This window comes from Haliotis cracherodii, unplaced genomic scaffold (assembly GCF_022045235.1).
Source record: "Haliotis cracherodii isolate W230 unplaced genomic scaffold, xgHalCrac1.p SCAF_20, whole genome shotgun sequence".
NCBI classification, from domain to species: Eukaryota; Metazoa; Mollusca; class Gastropoda; order Lepetellida; family Haliotidae; genus Haliotis; species Haliotis cracherodii.
In genome coordinates, this window is record NW_027266276.1 from 12,880,892 (window position 1) to 12,902,387 (window position 21,496).

At 40.9% G+C, this 21,496-nt stretch overlaps 1 protein-coding gene across 5 annotated transcripts in view; it reads right to left on the minus strand.

The window, feature by feature from the left end:
- LOC139470334 (PDF receptor-like) overlaps window positions 1-21,496 on the minus strand; it is a 247,600-nt gene that overhangs the window by 18,955 nt on the left and 207,149 nt on the right. For all 5 annotated transcript variants that reach the window (XM_071252708.1, XM_071252706.1, XM_071252707.1 and 2 more), the window contains 5 exons: window positions 5,629-5,736; window positions 4,406-4,569; window positions 3,424-3,527; window positions 2,847-3,012; window positions 785-941 (listed from right to left, as the gene is read on the minus strand). In XM_071252708.1, coding sequence (XP_071108809.1) covers window positions 785-941; window positions 2,847-3,012; window positions 3,424-3,527; window positions 4,406-4,569; window positions 5,629-5,736 — 699 coding nt within the window. The remainder of the gene's footprint in view (window positions 1-784; window positions 942-2,846; window positions 3,013-3,423; window positions 3,528-4,405; window positions 4,570-5,628; window positions 5,737-21,496) is intronic.

Below are 21,496 nucleotides of genomic sequence, written 5' to 3' on the forward strand. Positions count from 1 at the left end.
GAATCTAAATCGGATATAGTATAAACCAATCTTGTGTTTCTCCGTTAAGCTGCAGATCAGGGTTCTGTTCCCTGCATTCTCAGTAGTGCAGTGGATAGAGCGTCTGCCCTCTGGGCGGATGCTTCGTGGTTCGATCCACGATCATCAAAGACATTTAAAGATATGGTACTTGTTGTTACTCTGCCTAACACTCGGCATGAAGGGGATAAAACAGGGACTGGTTAGCAAAATGTCGGTGTACTGTGTCTGAGAGGGTAAACATGTTAAACTGTGACATGGTATCTCAGCAGGCTAGCACGAAAAAGTCTGCCTAAATCCAAACAAGTATAATAATCTTGAACGCGACGTTAATCCAATTTCACCTCTCTCTGTGATATGGGAGCACGGGTGGCCCAGTCGTCTAAGGCGCCGCGATTTGCTGTGCAGAGTTGCGTCCCTCGGGCACACCAGAAACCTATAATTGTGGGTTCGAATCCCGGTTCGGCCCAATTATGTTTCTAGGTTTGTCAGCACCATACCCGTGCTCATGGGTTCCACCGAAGTGGTAAATCGTCTGAGACCTGCATCACTTCGGGCTTTCCTCCCACATTCAGCTTACACGCCTCGATATACATGCAACTGTATTACTGTTAAAAGTGATATGATGGGAAATTGCAAAAGGTGGTGTTTGGCTGTACTCATCAACCTATTCACTTTGTATGTCATTATGACATCGTGATCAATCCGTGATGTTTTTCACGAAAAAACTCGTCCAGACTGTTTACGAAATAGCAATTAAACTCACCCCATCCTATGGCGTAGAAAACAGCATAATTCGGCTTCCCGGAAAACACCGAGACGGCGATCATGTTGTGCAAATAGAGACCCTCGACAAACATCCACATGAATTTGACAGTTTTAGTATATTCCAAGATGGCGTACAGGATTTCACAAAACACCGGCTGAAAGGAAAAGAAAAAGATATATCGATTAACTTGTTTTTCAGCGCTATTTTAGTCCCATGGAATAAAAAAGTTGTTGGCGACGACCTACTGTTAAGACAAAATGGTTATATGTTATCATATATAGTTTACTGTGACTTGTGAATGCGTATGTGGTGGTGTTTGCATTGTAATGCTGGTTGTGTTACATTAACCTTCACTTGTAAGCTTATAATGGTTCTTGAACATACATGTACACTGTAAATAAATGTGTGAAAGTAGTATACGCATGCTTGACATGTTTACGTTTAGGATTAGGATTAGGATTAGGATTAGGATTAGGATGAGGATTTGTGTGTTTAGAAATGTGCTCAGATCTCACCAATAATCCATAGATTATAATTTATTTTTAACATTAAATCCTAAAGATGTTTAGACCTTTCATGTTCAAATTTTAAACACGCTGAGTTTCGAAATATAAATATGTTAGTCTTCAGGAATAATTAAGATATAAACATGCTTGGTCACTAAATGGGGTTGAATACGGGATAATGAACTTATTAATGTTTGTTTTAAAAGCTAAACACATTCTTTCAATTTTTCATGCTTCGGCCTAAATATTTATTTTGTTGTTGACTTGGCAAAATTGATAAAAGCTATTGAGCTTGTGGTGACACACTCTGGGACTTCAGTCCAAGACCAAAAACATCGACCCAATTCATGTAAGTATACAACGTCAAGGCCAGCAATAACCAGTCTCGAATATCGGAAAAATACAAAGAAAACAAATATAACTTTTCTGTAAAATTCAATAATTAAGTTTGGAGTTCTTCTTTCGAGGAAACGCAACTGTTCAGCTGTATCTCGTTTCTTACCCATGTTTTCGACCATTAACCAGTAAGGGATTACATGTCACGTAATTAACCGTCTTTGAAACAGGATAAGGGCAGCAACGTCGTTAGTCACAGGACGTGACAGGCTAGCAGCTTGATGGTTCGGCTTACATTGGAAAATGACTCACCTCAGTTCAACACGAAAGCATGCCGGGTATTTGAGACATGTCTGACGATGACAAGACAACCCCTTAAGTAAGGTCAATACCGTTCTCTGAATCGTTATGATTATTACATATTCAGACTATCGAATCCTTGCCACATAATAGTGTCCCTTATAAATAAGAACAGTAATTGTTCGTGGACGGGACACGAAGTATTTTTAATGTAGCTCAATTTCGGATATATTTGCTCATTCATTTTATGATATAATATTATTTAATTTAGCCAGAAATTTGTTAAACTTAATCAACTTCTCACGAGAGAAGTTTCTGAATTTTTTCTCGAACACCTGGTGTCATAAATAAATAGATTTAATAAATAAACAAAACATACAAGTACATGTCAAGGTTCTGGGATGTTAATGAGGGGTCTATATTTTAATATCTACTGGCTTTATGTAATTGTTTTGTCTGATGGACTTTGACAGTGTCTGTCAGTTGGTCAACAGTCAATTTATGCAAATTGTATTAATGGCGGGTGCTACAGGTAGGACAGGACATGCTTACCCTTTTCGCGAACACCTCATCACTGATTTTCAGTGGTCAATTCATATAATTACAACACATAGTTTACCCTTTACGCCAAATGGAATCTGTTTTGACAAAAAATCTAGCATTGTTATTCTTTTGCATTGACAATTTATATTTAAAGTTTGACCGGTTATTGATCTTCAGTAATAGTAGTCAGGAAGGGTCAGAAGGGGTCAGGACGGGTCAGGGCGGGTCAGGGCGGGTCAGGAGGGCCTGCCCCACTTGCCACCCTTACATCCGGTAACACACCGATAGAATATGTATGATTGTGGCAGCTCTGTGTCAATGTGCCATCCCCACCGGAAATAAAGCCTTGAACCATGCAGAGTTAAGGAACTTACTGTGTCATAGATGGCGCCACTACTTCCGCTGGCAGCGCCGGCCACTTCTCCGCCCGCTGTTCTCGCTATGTACTGGTCGATGTATAGGATGAGCATGATGGAGATCTGGACAATGATGGCCACGAATAGATTCTTGTGGATGCGCGTCCGATGGCATTTCAAGTTCCTGTTAATGAAAACGTTTAACACTCCAGACGACATGAAAAGGGACAAATATTACTTCTAATGTAATTTACTTTGCAGCTGTACTAGATAAACCAATAAAATACATATCAATATATAGAAAACCCGAATATGATGTTTATAAATTGCCTTAAATGGAGTCTTTACTGTACAGGCACGTAGAAAAAGTGTCTACATCATCAAAGGCTGTCATCGAGCGCTGATTCCTAGCGCTGCATAACCGTAATAAAATGTTTTCTATACAAATTCCAAATTGGAAGTTATAACACGGATGTACAGAATTGGAACCCATAATTGCTACGTGGTTAGGTAACGTTTTACTTTAGGTCAGCTTAAGGACATCGCTCGATGGCTTCTGTTAAGGACATTGCTAATGGACATTGTGTATACATACCTGAAATAGCTGAATATAATGAGGGACACTATAGTAACAACCAGAGAGAGACACAAGCCAATTATTTCCATGGTCCTGGCACTTGAGACGATGTCTCTGAGTACCTGAAACAGGACAGTGAGTCAGTGAGTCGGTGTGGAAGTGAGTCAGTGACTCAGTCAGTGGGACAGTGAGTCAGTGAGTCAGTAAGACATTGAGTCAGTGAGAGAGTGAGTCAGTGAGACAGTGAGTCAGTGAGTCAGTGAGACAGTGCGTCAGTGAGTTAGTCAGGGAGTTAGTGAGTCATTGAGACAGAGACTGACAGTCGGAATCGTACAATAGACTCTGCTGTAGACCCGTTAAGATCCGTGTTAGAATAGGTCTCCAGCAACCCATGCTTGCTGTAAAAAGGCGACTAAGGAGATCGGGTGGTCAGGCTCGCTGATTTGGTTGATGCATGTCAACGATCCCGATGCCCATGATATTAATCACTGGATTGTCTGGCACAGACTCCATTATTTACAGACCGCCGTCATACAGCTGGAATATTGCTGAGTGCGACGTTAAACAACAAACAAACAAAGAAGCTGTTAGCAGAGATTTCTTGTGACATTGGATAAAGGTTTTGTTACATTTATTAAAAGCTTGCTTCGATACCAACCATATTCTGAAATACATATTTACAGTAATTCTACAGACAAATGCAAACTAAAATGATGACGTTTAATGGATTTTGCAATACACTACTGTTAAAACGAAGTTCCCTCTATTCGCATTTCGATGGAATGTTTCATATTAAATGTGTTTCTCTTAAAGAAACATACAACTTTATGGATAACAACTTCAGGTTTATTGCATATAGCGACGGGCCGATGTAAATCCTTACACCGTCATCAAGCTGGAGTGAAGTTGCACATATTCTTACTTACTCACAAGCCTCTAGGATGCCGATCACACATGTGTTTTTCTTTTTTTCTGATGGCTTAATCATTGGTGTATTTACCTGTTTTTGCTGTGGTGTTTTATTCATGTAGAATCGCTTGTATATCTCCAATGCCTGTTGGGTGTAGCAGTCGATGTAGTTGGTGTAACCTTGGGGGACACTGTAGTCCCCGGGAATCTTCCCCTCCCACCGGCCATTCGGTCCACATTTCCGGGTGGCGAAATCTAGGACAAAACAAAGGTCAATGGGAAGGTCAATGCGCAGGTCAATTGAAGGGTCGTGCGAAGGTCAATGTAAAGAATAATGGACGTGATGGTTAACAGGGGTGTGGGGGTGGGGTGTGGGGGGTGGGGGGTGGGGGTGTGTGGGGTGTGGGGTGTGGGGGTGGATGAGAAGGTAAGTGGAAGTAGCATGGTGAAAGTCAAAATGAAGATTAATGTGAAGATTTGCAAAAGTTTTCAGATTAATATTTTGGACATAAAACAGAAGGTTTTGCAGTAAAATATTAAGAAACTTCTTAGACTTGCTGCTGTTCGCACTGACAAGATATTCATCATAATATGTGAACGTGATTGGATTCGAGTTATGTTTAAGTGTATGTGTGTGAGGGTGTATAAGTGTGTCTATGTGTGTCAACGTGTTTGGATTCAATTGCGTGCTTGACTGTATAAATAATTTGTCGTGTGCGTGCGTGCGTGCGTGCGTGCGTGCGTGCGTGCGTGCGTGCGTGCGTGCGTGCGTGTTCATTTCCCAAACTTAACTTTAAACACTGTGTTAGTATATGTCATAATTTACCTTATCCAGATCATGACGTTACACATATGCTTTTTTGTCTAGTGTCTCGTAGGCCATACCTGGTCGGACGTTATTTTTTATTGTTTGTGTACGTGTGTAAGTGTATATAACATGTGACACTATAAATAACATTATTCTCTCTCTGTATGTTTATTATTCCGCCAAGCATTCACTGTGATTCAGTCATGTTTGTATTTGATGCTCCACTGAACAATATGCCACAGATATAAATAAAATAGTCAGTCCGTCTAATAATGAAAAAACTCAACAGATCCAACCACACGAACCAAACTACATGAACTGACATATAGGAAATCTAACCTATTTCTAAAAGCGACAGTTTATAAAGATTATAACAAGCATATTCCTTGTGTTTTTGATAATAAAAAACTACATAGAAAAGAGAAAAAAACGTTTAAAGAAGGCAACTCGCCACGCGGGTGTGTGATTATACAGGTTCCTTTTTAACGAGGTTCCGTTGTACTTACTTGTGGGTACCAGTCCGGGCAGAGGGGGGCAGTTCATGCGAACTGCGGTGCCAGCCTTGGCGGCCTTCCAGCACAGAACCTTGTCCCATGTTCCATTACAGTATAAACCTGATAAATAATGACAGTGAATAAATCCTCAATCTATTATGTATTTGTTTTGTTTTCTCGCATGTTTGTTGTTTAACGCCACATGCACCACAATTCGAGCCTGGAGGAGAAAACCAGTGATCGATATAATGAACAACGTCAAACTCCGTCGGGGTACGTTGACAAAAACCGATCGTTTAGTTGCATCTTACTACCAGAATATGTTGGGGTGGAATTGGATTTCGTGACACTGAAGGGGTGGTCGGGTAGCCGAGTGGTTAAAGCGTTCGCTCGTCACGCCGAAGACCCGGGTTCGATTTCCGACATTGGTACAATGTGTGAAGCCCTTTTCTGGCGATAACCACACGAAGGTTCCAAATACCCATGTGCACACATGAGCAGATGTTGCTACTGCAGTATTGCTATACTCAGCATAAAACCCCACCCTCTTCATACTACCGCTCAGAGATAGTCATCGAGCTGCACCAAAAGGCTAGAAGACCTCAAATAACACGTGGCCTTAATACGTCAAAATGAAATTATGTTCTGTGTCAGTTCAACATCTTGATTGAGCGTGCCTTGTAAAACAAACATTCATTTGAGCAAGCAAATTAAGTGAACTGTGTTTTTGTCATACAAAACTACACAAAGAGCGTTTGATGTCGACCTTAAGAATTAAAGGCTTGGGAAGCCATGTCGCCTTAAGTTCCAGATGTCTACGTGCAGATCTGCGTCCATTAATTACACGATCATCCTACATGTACAAAAGTGGGTTCGAACCCCAGATTCCTGATTTGTGAGCACCATAGCAGTGTTTGTGAGTTTCACCAAAAGCATCCTTACCTGATCAAACTGACACACCGTGATATAACTGAAAGATTGTTCCTTGTGGAGTTAAACCACACTCACTCACTATTGCAAGAATGCCCAACAAATATATCTTTTCAATATTTCACCCAAAATACATCACTGAAAGCGCTACGTTGAGCAATAATAATATGGATTGAGAACAAATATTTAAGAAGACGATCAGGGTCAACTTTTATATGACAACAGTCTGGTCGTTGTAACCTTAGAGACGGCGAGACCAAGCTACATGTACTCGCTATAACTTGTATAATGTTCATGTTATATCGTTCTTGTCATCTCTGACCTTGACCTTGAAGCATGTCCTTGACATATAGTGTAAGTGTGTTATATACCACGCAGAAGAGTTAATTGCGTTTTAATGTGTTCCAGTCGTATAATTGTTCAAACATGAGTTATCAATGTCAACATCGCCTGCAGTACTAATTGGTGGCATCGAAGAACGCCATTATAAAAAAAATCCAAATCCCGTGCCATACTTAAGAAACCTTAGAATCTCACGATATGTAACAATGGTTGCTCTTCGATGCTTGGTACTAATAACACAGCAGTGAGAGACTCCAGACTGTCATATTGACAATTGGGATTATAATTGGAACCTTCTGCACCAAGTGGGTGAACGGGCGGCCCAGTTTTATAATGCCCCGCGATTCGCTGTGCAGAGTAACGTCCCTTAGGCACGTCAGAAACCTACAATCGTGGGTTCGAATCCCGGTTCGTCCCGATTATGTTTCTAGGTTTGTCAGCACCATACCAGTGCTCGTGGGTTTTACCAAAATGGTAAACGTCCAAGGCTTGAATCACTTCGGGCGTTCCTCGCTTAGCTGATATGTGATATAACTGGAATATTGTTCAAAGGGGTCTTCAGCTCACTCACTCATTCACCCACCCATCCATCCCACCATCCTCTTACTCACTCACTCACTCACTCACTCACTCACTCACTCTGCTTCATGTTCATCGCTGTGTCATATTATATGAACACACATTGCATCAACGCAAACCAGGCTATACAAGCGTGGAACGACATATCATTCTTATATAATTACCATCCTTTGATGCCAGCAAATATGCTTGAACCAGGTTTTATGGAGTTTAAATTTTGTTTGAACATCTATGACAAAATTGGAATGAATAAGACAATGCCTCGGGACAAAATCAAATTAATTGGATGTACAGGAAGAGACTTAGTGTTTTCCACAATTTGTACGCCACTAAGTCTTATACAACGTCATAACTGTTTTGTTTGTTTGAAGCCACGTGTTTAAAGCCACGCTCAGTAATATTCATTCTGTATGAACCCGGTCTGTAAATAATAGTCTGGATTTATTGACATCCTGTATGACGTTTCTAGATGACGTCATAGTTCAAATTTGACCTCATTTTCTACAATAACTGAATCAAGTTTCTCATAACAATATACTTCGATATTTTTACGAACGTATTTCGCAAAGTTGTAATGGTATTGATAGAATGAGTTTTAGCAAATACTCTTACATAATCACTTGGGTTAGATGTGACCACTTTAATATTAGGGGCAAAGTTTAGGACATTTAACCAAGACGGTAACATGTAAATGCAGTCGAGAATGATGAGGTCGTCTTTCGTTAAATTAAAAAAAATGGTGTCATATGACATGGATCATTGACATAATACAGTTACATTTATACTTCTTTAGCCTCCTCTATATTCTGAACAGATACGAGAATGAAATTCAAATGAATTGAATATTATAGTTTGCAAATGGAAATACTACTACTGTTGCAGCAATAATGATAGTCATATGTCCATATACACTACTGCTCACAAATAACTACCTCTTTTTCGCGATATAGTGCCATGAAACATACGTCTGCGGAGTTATCAGCCTTAGTTTTCGGAATTAACGCGGGATATTTAATTGGCAAAGAATTAACGCGGTAGGTTGCGGAGGTACCGTATCATACAGATCTATTGTCGAATATATCGGGAAGATTACCAAGAATCCACGCACGCACCCAAAAACATACATCTTGGAGTTGTCTATAAAGAAAGTATAAAGAGTTGTGGATTTGTTTTCCACCGACTCTTAGGAGTTTTAATTTCGTTGGCATTGGTATATACATAAATGAAAAATAACTCAATATCATCACAAATCTCTTCTTGCAATTGACCCAAAGCAATAACGAGTTACGTTGTCAGTTTACGGCCTGAGTTTGTTCGGACGATACTCTTTTACGGTATTAACGAATCATGGTCTGTTTTGTAACATACAGACGTTCCATTGTAATTGTCCGGAAAGCTGAGATTCTGGATTAACAGGTCTGGACTATTGGGAGGGCGTACTGGACAGGTACTAATTTGCTCATACGAAAAAGAACCTGAGCCAAACACTGAGCTGACACGAGCAGATCGAAATATTAAACAAATTCTTGTTTGTTTGTTTGTTTACTTAATATATAAAGCCACATACGACAATATTAAAACGGCGGCGTGTTAATAAATAAATCGACTCTGGTACGGATATAAAAGTGACTGATATGGTCAGCGATAGACATGTCGGTGGTTGATAATAGAAAGTCAAGGGGCGGTGGGGTAGCCTAGTGGTTAAAGCGTTCGCTCGTCACGCCGAAGACCCGGGTCGATTTCCGACATGGGTACAAAGTATGGAGCCCATTTCTTGTGTCTCCCGCCGTGATATCGCTAATTATTGCTAAAAGCGGCGTAAAACCATACTCACTCACTGATAACAACGTCCCCGAGCCTGACCACCAAATCAATTGCCCAATCGTTGCCTGTCACGACAATCATGCTGATACAGGGGGATCCTTGGGGACCAAGATCTTACGAAACCCAAAGAAATAAATATCTTTGCAAGGTCCAACGCTGAATATATCTTATGGAAGAATATACATATATCTACATATATCCACTCATGTCTTGTGACCAACACAATCTTAATCTTGATTAATGGCCAGATGCAATGACCCCTGATTGATGCGAGAAAAGCAAACGTGTCGATACTGAGAGCAAAATGCCTCATTACATGTATCGCATTACAACAAGCATGACATTACTTACAAACAACAGAAATAAATCATTTTGTTTGGCTTGACAGTCGTGTAATTTCTTATTCTAGCTCTGACAAGCATTTCCCTAATCTCTTTCCCTGACTTTTCAATGTTCAAGAAACGCAAGATGTGCTCAAGAAACACCAATACTCTTATAGAACACCTAAACGTGAGTAAATTGGAGGTATGGGCTGTTTGGCCTTTGCCGAAGGGCAATGACCGCACGGGTAAGGACAATGACCTCCAACGTTTATGTTTTGGTTTTAAGTCAGTTTATTAGACTCTTTGGTAACAGGGATTCATACCTTCACACGACTTCCGTTTTCGTTTCCGTTTCAAATGAGAAGTGTTGAAACACAGAATCGCTCTATTTCATGCTTTCAGTTCAGTAAATATATCGCCATGAATATCGCCATGATTGGCATTTAGAAAATGGTTCATAACGACGATAAGAGTATAAGACCATTATGTTGACGTCACGCTATTTTGTGCAGTATACTGAGCCATGCATTCTCCTGGCATTCTGAACAAAATTTGAACAAGTAAACCTGACGCAACTGTAGGTAATTATGCAAAATTAAAACGACATTATATCTGTTGCTGCCCATCTTTCCGAGGCAAGCGTGTCCACCAGCCAATATAAAAGCCTAGTTTCTACCTTTGCCACAGCCAAGGCCACTTTTCCTAGCTCGACCCTGGCGCCGGCTCGCGTATATCACGAGTTGGGTCCCTTGTTTGAAAACGCAATATCCAATCAGACCGCTGTTCTTATCTCGCAGAACTTCATAAAGATAACGACTACCATAGGCGACGACCTAGTCGATCAGAAAACGAAATAATTCGCGATTTCATCCTTGCCACAAAAGCATTCGTTGGTGATAACGACACATTCGTGTCAACAAAGACAGGCAGCGGTATATTACTTTCATACGAAGGTGTACCAGTCGTGGACGTTGATTTTGTGAAACGTTCTCTCATTGGACTATCGATATATGCGATAGTCCAATCATATATAGCACAGGGAAGTGGCCTTGGTGTGGCATGGGTTGAAACAAGATTTTGATAAAAAGGCTAGTGGACGCTCTTGCATCGGGAAGATGGCTGCCTCCGGAAGAAGAGGAGCTCGTTGATTCTACTTCCGTAGTCGCATGATATCTCTAGTACATAATTAAATTACTATTATAACTGAAATTTTAATGTATTGCACCCCAATGGTGTATGCATATATTAGTTGATAACCCTGAATAAAGTAACAGATCCAAGCATAAACGTTTGTTTATTGCGACCACAGAAACCTACACGCACGCATTACTGTAAACTTTCTCATAAACACAGCACTGGAGAGCTTCACGCATTGTACCCAATTTGGCAATGGAACCCGGGTCTTCGGCGTGAAGAGCGATCGGTTTAACCGCTGGGCTACCCCACCGCCCGTAAAATACGCTAATGGGTAACCCACAGGTGAAAGTGACAGCTATAACATAGCTATGCTTGGATTGATATCATATCCTTTAAAGCGCCGCAATGTGCTGCCCATAAGTCTGCAAGAATCCTAAATGATCGTGAGTTCCAATACCTCTTCCCACCGATAACGATTCCTGGTTCAGCGTCACATTTCTGGTCGCTGGTGTCATCAAGGCCTCGACATCTAAGACCTGCATTAGTTTGAGGTTTCACCCCCCAAAAAAACCCATTGCCATAATCATAAAAAAATCTCTGTTAAAAGCAGAGTCCATTGTTTGATGCCGACTCCATCATGAGGATGTGCTCAAAATACTCTTCAAAACAACGTTGAACAAAAATCTCCAAATCTATTGACATTTTAGCACAATAACATTATGTTTGATTGTACACCAAGTCCGAGTAAGTAAAATTTCCCGATGATGACCAAATACTTGGTAGTTTTAAAATTATAGAAAGAAGTTAAAAAAGAACTAAAAATGCCTGCAGGCACACTTGTGTAACACGGTGACCTGTGACCTGATATTATAAAACGTAAATCATGAGCTTATTTTATCTCATCACTTTTAAAAAAAAACATATCGATCTTTTCAATTTTCCGGTCATAAGCTCAACCAATTCAAAAGAAAATAACAACCTGCAATCATTATATTTTTTCGTTACAACTGTCTAAATGGAGACCCACTTTGAACAGACACTGAGTGATTCGATTCCCTTCGGGGAAGAGAAGTCGCCATTTTCAGTTTGACTTCTATATGACACCATTAAAGCATAAAAGCAGTTTCCTCATTGATCGTATGGTTTGAAGTTTAATTTTGTACCCACAAATAGAAACAGAAAAGAGATGTTTTTGATTAAGTTAATTGGCGCGAGAACTCCCTGTTGCGAAGGCCAGAGAGACGGGTTCAAAACACATGTGATGTTGGTTTTATACAAAGGAAAGCTTTTTTGTGCAAAGGAACGTTGTTTTTTTTATCTATTTCTAAACCTCAACAGATGACCTACTGCAGGAAATGTGACATTGGTCCAATAGCTTGACTTCACTTTCTAGCTAAAAGCAGTATACACAGAGCACGGTCGTTGAAACCATATAGAGATGTAACGACCTAGAGCCACTGTGTGTGGATAAAAGCATGATTAACTGAGAAAACAATATGTGAAATCCTGGACTTCCTCATTAACATCGGTGTACAAGTTGGGGTGACACATTTAGGGAGGAGAAAGGCATCCTCGTGGGCACCAATTGTTCTCCCATCCTTGCTGAGGGGGCACGGATGGCTCAGTCGCCTAAGGCGCCGCGATTCGCTGTGCAGAGTTGCGTCCCTTGGGCACGCCAGAAACCTATGATTGTGGGTTCGAATCCCGGTTCGCCCCGATTATGTTTCTAGGTTTGTCAGCACCATACCCGTGCTCGTGGGTTTCACCGAAGTGGAAAACGTCTTAGACCTGCATCACTTCGGGCTAACCTCCCACGTTAAGCTGACACGCCGTGATATAACTGGAATAATGTTAAAAGCGGCGTTAAACCCAACTCACTCACTCACTCACCCTCCTTGCTGAACTGTTTCTTTAGCATATGATCGTAACTTCTTCGCGGTGTTGCAAACACAAGGAGAAAGCAAGGTTCTTTGGGCAAAAAGTTTAACTTAACCTTCAGATATATCTTTGATCTGATATCGTTCGATAACCATCAAATAGCCACTTCCCTTCCACTGGTTCACTCACCTGAGCTGGAAGAGAAAAGACCAGAGACACAGGGCCATGATATAGTCGGAATCGTTCAATAGACTCTGCTATTGCAGAGATTTTTTTTATGAATATGAAAAGGGTTTTGTCGCTTTTAACTAAAGGATTAGAAAAGGCCCATCAAGCTTAGGGTGATTCACACAACTTGCTTCTTTTAACGCTGTACAATTCTAGAATTATGCCGCGGTACCTTCGCAAAACATTACTGCTTTATGTTTGCGGAATAACCGCAGTTCGTGTGTGAAAGTAATTCAGTACGTTAGTGAAATAAACGCATGCTGAGGTTTCGCAAAGTTTTGTACTTGTGAGTAGCGTACATTGCTGTACAAACATATGTCACCTCGATCTCGATAACAGGATGTCTCTTTGTTTGTTTCTTTAGAGTTGTTCACATTTCAAATCCCAACATTAGGGGTCGGCGAATAATACAATGGTTGAAACCATCTTGGCATTGATATCAAACAAAGCATGACTGATGATATCAAGTATATATTATATATATGACATTGTCAACATTCATCTTAACAACATTAATTCTGGTTTTATCAATAAGCCTTCATCAGCCTTTTGGCAATACGAGTAAAATGAGTTGACAGTACATCACGATAAGCTTGATGCTACATCATCGACTCGCTGTCAATGGATTACCTTTAGGTCTGTGTTCTGCATTATTTTTCTTAAATTAGGCAGTAATCTTCAGTAATTATAGAATAGCATTTCAGACATAAAAAGCAACTGGGTCGTATTCCCAGAATGACTTTGATCCTCCACAGCCACCAATTCTATTAGGATAAATTGACCATACGGCGAAACACAAAAGTAAGTAAGTAACCCTAACCCGTACATCTATGACGCTGATGACGCTTGCAACGTCACCGTCACCTACTGCCCTTTACTACATGGTCAGGGGCATAAAATAGCTACAGATAAGTGGTCATCCTACGAAACTAATTATTTACACTGGCTCGACAGGGGCTATAAATGGTCAGTTGTTGTGATTATATTTGCGATACACGACGCTCTATATTACGTTGTATTATTAACGTTGATCAATGCTATTATGTGTTCCGCGTATTGAGTGGGCTTGTGTTATTTTGTGTTATCATGTATTGTTACAGTGTCTTGTATATGACGACCTCACATATGAGTTGTACCAAGAAGCCGGTGCGATACGTCAAGATTTTTATGCGTGGTCAGATATTGACAGGCTCTCAGAATTTTTATGATTAATCACCTAATGTTTAAATGTGCAAAAACCTTTTATAATATTCCCAAAAGACGTAGATATCTACTATATAGGTAACATCTCTTTATTTACTTAATGTTCATGTATTTTACTCTTGTACTTTATATGGTGTGTATACACTTTAACTTATATACACAGTAAAAAAAGTGTTGCACCCCCACATTAATACGTTTGATACATCACAACATTTAAAACGCCTGACTCTGGTTTTAATGGTAGGTATTCCTTGGGGATCTGATGTGAAATGTGTAATGTTTTCGGAGGGAAGATGATCACCAAAACGTAGCAATCAGCACGTGAATTGCATGGTGCATGACATTTGCATATTGCAGTATCTTCTTAAGCTCAACATCGCCTATAAAAGATGTTCTCTGACAGCCCAGTTTATTGTAACCCACAATGCCGGGTAGACGATTGTCAGAAGCAGTCAAGTGGCAGATTATTGGCCTTCATGGAGCAGGTCTTTCGTTCAAGGAGATTGGCAGAAGAACCGGACATCACTACTCAACAATAAGCCGTTTGGTCAGAAAACACGCACAAACTAATGATGTAAGGAATCGCAGACCCTCTGGCAGACCACGTAAGACCACAGTTAGAGATGACAGAGCGTTGTTGAGGGTGGTAAGGCGTCATCCATTTGCTACAAGCACAACCTTGAAACGTCTTTGGCTTCCTCGTCAACAGTTCAGTACCCAGACCGTGAGAAATCGTCTTAAAGCTGCAGGGTTGAAGTCCAGAAGGGTTATCAAGCGACCTAAACTCACAGACAACCACAAACGACTACGTCTAGCCTGGTGTAGACTGAGACAGAACTGGAACTTGAGGTCCTGGAGAAGAGTCCACTGGTCGGACGAAAGCAAGTTCCTTCTGCATGTTGTGGATGGTAGAGTGAGAGTATGGAGGCGTCCTGGAACAGCTTATACTGCAAGAAACATCATGCCAACTGTACCATATGGAGGTGGATCTGTTATGGTCTGGGGATGCTTCTCATTTGATTGTAAGCTTGATTTAGTGACCATACGAGGCAACTTGACAGGGGAGCGCTACATCCAAGAGGTGCTGAATCCAGTTGTGGTGCCCCATTTTGACAATCATCCACTGGCCACCAGACCGATATTCATGGATGACAATGCCAGACCACATCGTTCACGAGCTGTGACCCAGGTTATCCACAACAATGCTCTGACGCAGATTCCATGGCCAGCAATGAGTCCAGATCTGAATCCTCTGGAACATGTATGGGACATTGTGGGACGCCTGATTTATCGTCGGGACCCTCCTCCACAGAACTTGCGTGAATTGGAAGCAGCATTACACGAGGAGTGGCAGCAGCTGCCCATGGAGCGATTCCAACGTCTGGTGAGGGGTATGAGACGAAGACTTCAAGCTGTGATCCAAGTGCTTGGTGGAAGTTCTCGATATTGACTTACTGTGTTCGTCAAATCTCCATATGACATTCTTACCCTATTGGATGAATTTGGTCACTAAAAATTATTGAGATGTCACCATACTTAATGCGTCTTCGTTGTTCGTTCATTTTTCGTAAAAGTTCAGCATGAGATTATTACATGCCATAAGGTCATGGAATACCCCATTTAAGTTCATTGTATAGACAATACACTGGTATAATATTAATTCGGTTATCTTTACACCCTTTCAAAACACCCCTCCATGAAAAAGTATAGGGGGTGCAACACTTTTTTTACTGTGTATATATACACAAGTCTCCCAAAGTTTTACAGTTTGGCTCGTGTATCAAACTATTACATTCTTCTGTTCTGTCACAAGTATATATGAGGTGAGACTCAAATACATCATGTGTCTGTCTGTCTGTGGTACAACGTTAATCGTACTGGTATGTGGTAATGTCGGTCATCTGTAGTCAGTGGTCATGATGATTGATGACATAAAATCATGGTGATGAGGGATGCGAACAAGTGGCTACTGTTGTTTAGCACGTTTACTCGTGATTGGGATGTTGACAGTTATAAAAACAAACGTTTGAAAGGGTATAATTAATGATAATTTGTCCGACCATGACTATTATAATTGCATGATTGATATGAATAATGATAATGTCATGATGATGATTTTTAGGAGGAGGATGAGGATGAGGCGGTGAGTGGTTACTGAGGAACCAGATCGTAGAGATGTTAATGATGATGTTGGTGAGGAGGAAAATAACGACCATGCAGATGAAGCAGATCGTGGATCGCGATGATGACGACGATGAGGATGAGGATGAGGATGGGGATGACGACGAGGATGGGGATGAAGACGAGGATGGGGATGAAGACGAGGATGGGGATGAGGATGAGGATGGGGATGACGACGATGACGATGACAATGAAGATTTTGGCTTTCGAACAGTATTTCACGGCGCGTCAGTTAAATATGGAAAGAAAGTCTAAAGTGATTCAGGTCCTAGACGTTTACCACTTAGGTGAATCCCACGAGAATGGATCTGTTGCTAGCTGAAAATAACATCGGCTAGACAAACAAGTTCATGTAACGAGCGACGTCCCTTACCGTCACGGTACGATGACGCGCAATCAATCAAATCACCGAGTCTGATCATCCGATCAATTTAATCGCCAGGAACGATAATCGAGAGTGTTGGGAATGACTGGTCTCATCGGGGTTGTTTAATAGTGTCCCAAACCCAATGTTCCGAACATAATAGTGGAAGTAGCATCCCTCATACCTTACAACATTATTTCGCCTATGATTGTACATACATTTCAAGAAAGTATAAAAACTAATAATTGATAAGTTCGAACTCATAACGCTATTTAATGCTTGAAAAAAGCCTATTTCTGCAAACTGATCCAGCTGACGTGTTCGCATTATAAGCATTGGAATTTGAGTTGTCACACACAGTGAAACTTCGAAGTACCGGACCCCGTCATTCTGGAAATCCTATTGTCCGGTCGATTTTGCAAGTACGTCTATGCATGTTTAATAAAACATGTAAGTTTAGTCCACCTGAGGCATGACTCGCTAATCCGGACTTTGTTTATCCGGACGCTTTCACTAAGAACGGTATCTTCTGGATTAAGGAGGTTTTTGCAGAATCTTGGCTCTGTTTTCCTGAATGTTTAGCTGACACCTCTTGATATTTCACCAGAGTACCGAACAGTCTCAGCTTAATTCTTTTCACACGTCGTGGTCATCCGCTTAATACCCCCATGGTATTTGGTACAGGCGGCGCAAACAGATTAGTGTCTACTCGGAAGAATGTGTTTAGACAGATAATAAACGTATTGTGGCTTTTTTCAACATCTTTTCGTCTCTGAATAAAACTTGTTTTATGTTCATTGATACATATGTCTTTGCGAAATAAATTGTAGGAATTTGTTCAATGTTTTGAAAATGGCGAATATACGTTAAAACGTCAATTCTTCACACGTTCCATTTGGAATGACCTTGAATTATTCTTGTATCTGATCCCCTACCATTTGTGCGAAGAACTATGGCACATTCCACAAAGCGATCTTAACGTTTAAAACATATATAAAAGTATTGGAGTTACGACCACCTTAGCGCTAACATCACTTTGTGAAACGGGGTCTTGGAACCAACCAACAAAAGACGAAAAAACTCTGCTAATGACAAGGATATTTTTTTCGTCTAAGATCGCAATAGAAACAAACGTAAACATGTACTTCTGGTGGCAGATCCCTTGTCGCGATCATATGACTAGCCCGTCTGGATAGTCTTAAAATAGGTCACAAAGATGGCGGCCGCCACAGAACCCCTGTCTAAGTTTTCCACGAGTAATGTCCTTTAAATAAAATAGGTGAATGAGTGAATATGTTTTTACGCCACTTTAAGCCATATTCCAGCAATTCCCCTGGGGGACACCAGAAAGGGTCTTCAAACATTGTACCCATGTCGGGAATGGAACCGGGTCTTCAGTGTGACGAGTGAACGCTTTAACCACAAGGCTACCCGACCGCCTCTTCATATAAAGACATCGCGTGTGAAGATGCATGTTCGTGTTCCTTGAAGATGTACAAATACACGGCTTTCAATGACAGTATGTGGTGTATTGACATGGGAATATTTCGAAGTGATCACAGGACGATCAATAGTGACATGTTTGTTGTTTGACGCCGCACTCAGCTATGTTCCAGTCTCTATGACGGCGGTCCGAAAATAATCGAGTCTGGACCAGACCATCCACTGATTGACATCATGAGCATCGATCCACGCAACTGGGATACGATGACATGCACAACAAAGTCAGCGAGCCGGACCACCCGATCCCGTTAGTCGCCTCCTAAGACAATCATACCTTCTAGCAAACAATCATATCATAGAAAGACATTGAACTCACACATTTCCACAAACACGATTTAAGTAACTATTTTAGGGATGGCGTGAATAAAGAGAAATATTCTGCCGGGCAAAACAAAGTATACACTTGAAAAATGGATTTGACAAAAAAATGAGAAAGTTTGCAAAACGTTACAGGCTGACCAGTTTTAAGATACTCATCGAAGAGATGCATGTTGGTTGGTTGGATGGTCGGATGGTTGGTTGTTTAACGCCGCACTCAGCAATATTCCAGCTATATGACGGCGGTCTGTAAATAATCAAGTCTGGACAAGACAATCCAGTGATTATTATCATGTAACAACGCTATGAAACCCGTATCAGATACATAATCGAAAAACAATGTCGTGTTAGTTTCATGTTTATCCACCATCTAACATGGGTTTGTTGTTTTCTTTTTCCCGCAGTTTATATATTTGAGCAATGATGCCGAAAATCAAGTTTGCATTAAATATAACGCTCAAATACAGACATTAATATTCAGCTGCATGTAAGCCCACATCCAAAAATGACATGTTGTTTCTCAGAGCTCTTTATGATAAATGGTAGGTAGATGAATAATATAAATTTTAATATTTCGATTTTCAACTCCAAACCGAATTCACAAATGTAAAATATCAAAACAATGACAGAGAATTAGAAATGTGTTTTTAAAAGTGACTTTGACCAAAACATGTATTACGAAGGGCATTTATTTGTTAGGACGGTTGAATGCAAACTTAAAAACAACTTTTGGCTCAGACTCATGTTACCGGAGATGCTCGACCGGAGATGACAAACCTGATTTACTTCAAGTGGCCTAAGCCGTACAATGCTGCTAGACCCAATCTGTCAACATAGTTCGAATATGTCACGTTTGGAGTGACATTTCAGCCGATGTATGTTCACCGTGAGAACCTTTCTTTAACCCAACAGTAATTTCTCCCTGTCTAAGCCCCGGGCTTTCTGATACTGGATGAAACATCGGAAATACGTGTCGATCCTGTTCCGTGTCAATGGTAAGCAGTTTGAATGAAACCGCGGTTATATCAAAATGTTGCATTTATATGAATCCCGGCATGACTGATGGGAGACTGGGACACTGTTGAGACGGGTCCATACTAAGCAAGACACGAGTTGTTAAGTAAGTAAAATGACGAAAAGGATTCAATGACTGTGGTTTGTAATGATTTCTGTAGCGGCTACAGAGAAGTGAAACTTATTTCGTTAAGGTCACGTGATGTCCGCTGAATGTCGTGACCAGACAAATCATTATGGATTAACGAGAGGCTGTTCAAGTTATTTGAATAGGTGCCAGATAGTCAAAATATCAAACTTGATCGAATTTGCTGTATAAAGGAGGAAGAGCCTCCGGATAAGCTCATCGATAAACGCAGCCCTGATCACGTAAACAGCTGTGTGTTGTTCAAAGCAGCCGTCGTTAAAGACACAGTCCGTGGTTCTTTATAAAAAATATATTTATATCTCGGCAGAGACATTGACGTAGTGCCAACTGATGAAGTGGTTTGTTTGATAATGATTCGTAAACACGTGCTTATTAAATCGTCTGAGAGGTCCATGTACAATGGAGTCTGATTTAAGCTGAAATGTCTTAAGGTGAAAGGTGAGGTGAAATTGGGTTTAACGTCGCTTCCAAGATTATTGCACTTATATAGCGACGTGCATGCACGTGTGTGTGTGTGTGTGTGTGTGGCTGCTTGTACTAGACCGGACTGATGCCGATTTATAGTGCTAGCCCACTGAGATGCCATGCCGCAGTTAACATGAATACCCCACTCAGACACAGTATACTGACTCCGAGCAGACCAGTCCTTGCTTTAACCCCTTAATGCTGAGCGCCAGACAGGGTAACAACAAGTACCATCTTTTAACGTTTTTGGTATGACGCGGCCGGGGATCGAACCCCGGACCTTCCGCTCTCCGGGCGGACGCTCTACCACTAGACCACGGAGGCGGTCAAATGTCTTAAGATTATGGAAATTGTTTTGTCGCTTTAATGAACAAGCCCTATTCTGTGAAGGACAACACGGTAGACGTATCACTGACTCGTCCAATATCAACGCTTTATGGTGATGATGATGTCAGGAGTCTGGGGAGTGGGCGTGGGAGGGTGCGTCACGACTCGTGTTCAAGGAAGGAGGATAGCATCGTTCAGCTCGTGACGCACGAGTTGCGTATCCATGGTGACAACATTTACAAACCACTGTCTCAGAAACGTACATCATGCACTGTAGGGGCTTAAAATGATTTATTCTTGTGATGTTTACGTGTGTCACTGCCCAAGATCGATGGCGTGGGCACCTTTGGCGAAAATATAAATCAACATGTACAGTCATAACGTTATTTAAAGAAAAAATGAACTGAAAATCCATTATCTCTTTGCGACATTTAGAAATCACAGCACTCTGGCATCAGGTGGATATTACGGCAATGAAACTACTTGCGTGTGGAATTCATCATTCGCTGATAGATGTCTCTTTCTATATATATATATATATATATATATATATATAAACTTTTAAGCAGCGTTTATAAATAGTCCAGCATTTATATTAATATGGCTTCACACATCACACATCGTACCCACGTGGGAAACCGAAGACGTAGCAAGTTTGTTTGTTTGATTGCTTGTGTGTTGTTTAACGCCGCACCGCAATATTCCAGCTATCTCACGGAAGTCTGTAAATAATCGAGTCTGGGCCAGACAATCCAGTGATTGATATCATGAGCATCGATCCACGGAATTGAGAAACAATGACATGCAGCAACCAAGTCAGCGAGCCTGACCACCCGCTCCCGTTAGTCGCCTCCTACGACAAGCATAGTCGCCTTTTATGGCAAGCATGGGTTGCTGAAGACGTATTCTACCCCGGATCTTCACGGGTCAGCCGTGTCAAGTAAGACCTTAAGCCACAATGCTACCTAACTGGTCAGCAGTTTAACGCTTGTTAATAATAATAATAATAATAATAATAATAATTTAGTTGTTTCACGCAAGAATCACTAATATTCCAACGATACGACGTGGGTCTGTATATAATCGAGTATGCACCAGACAATCCAGTGATTGACA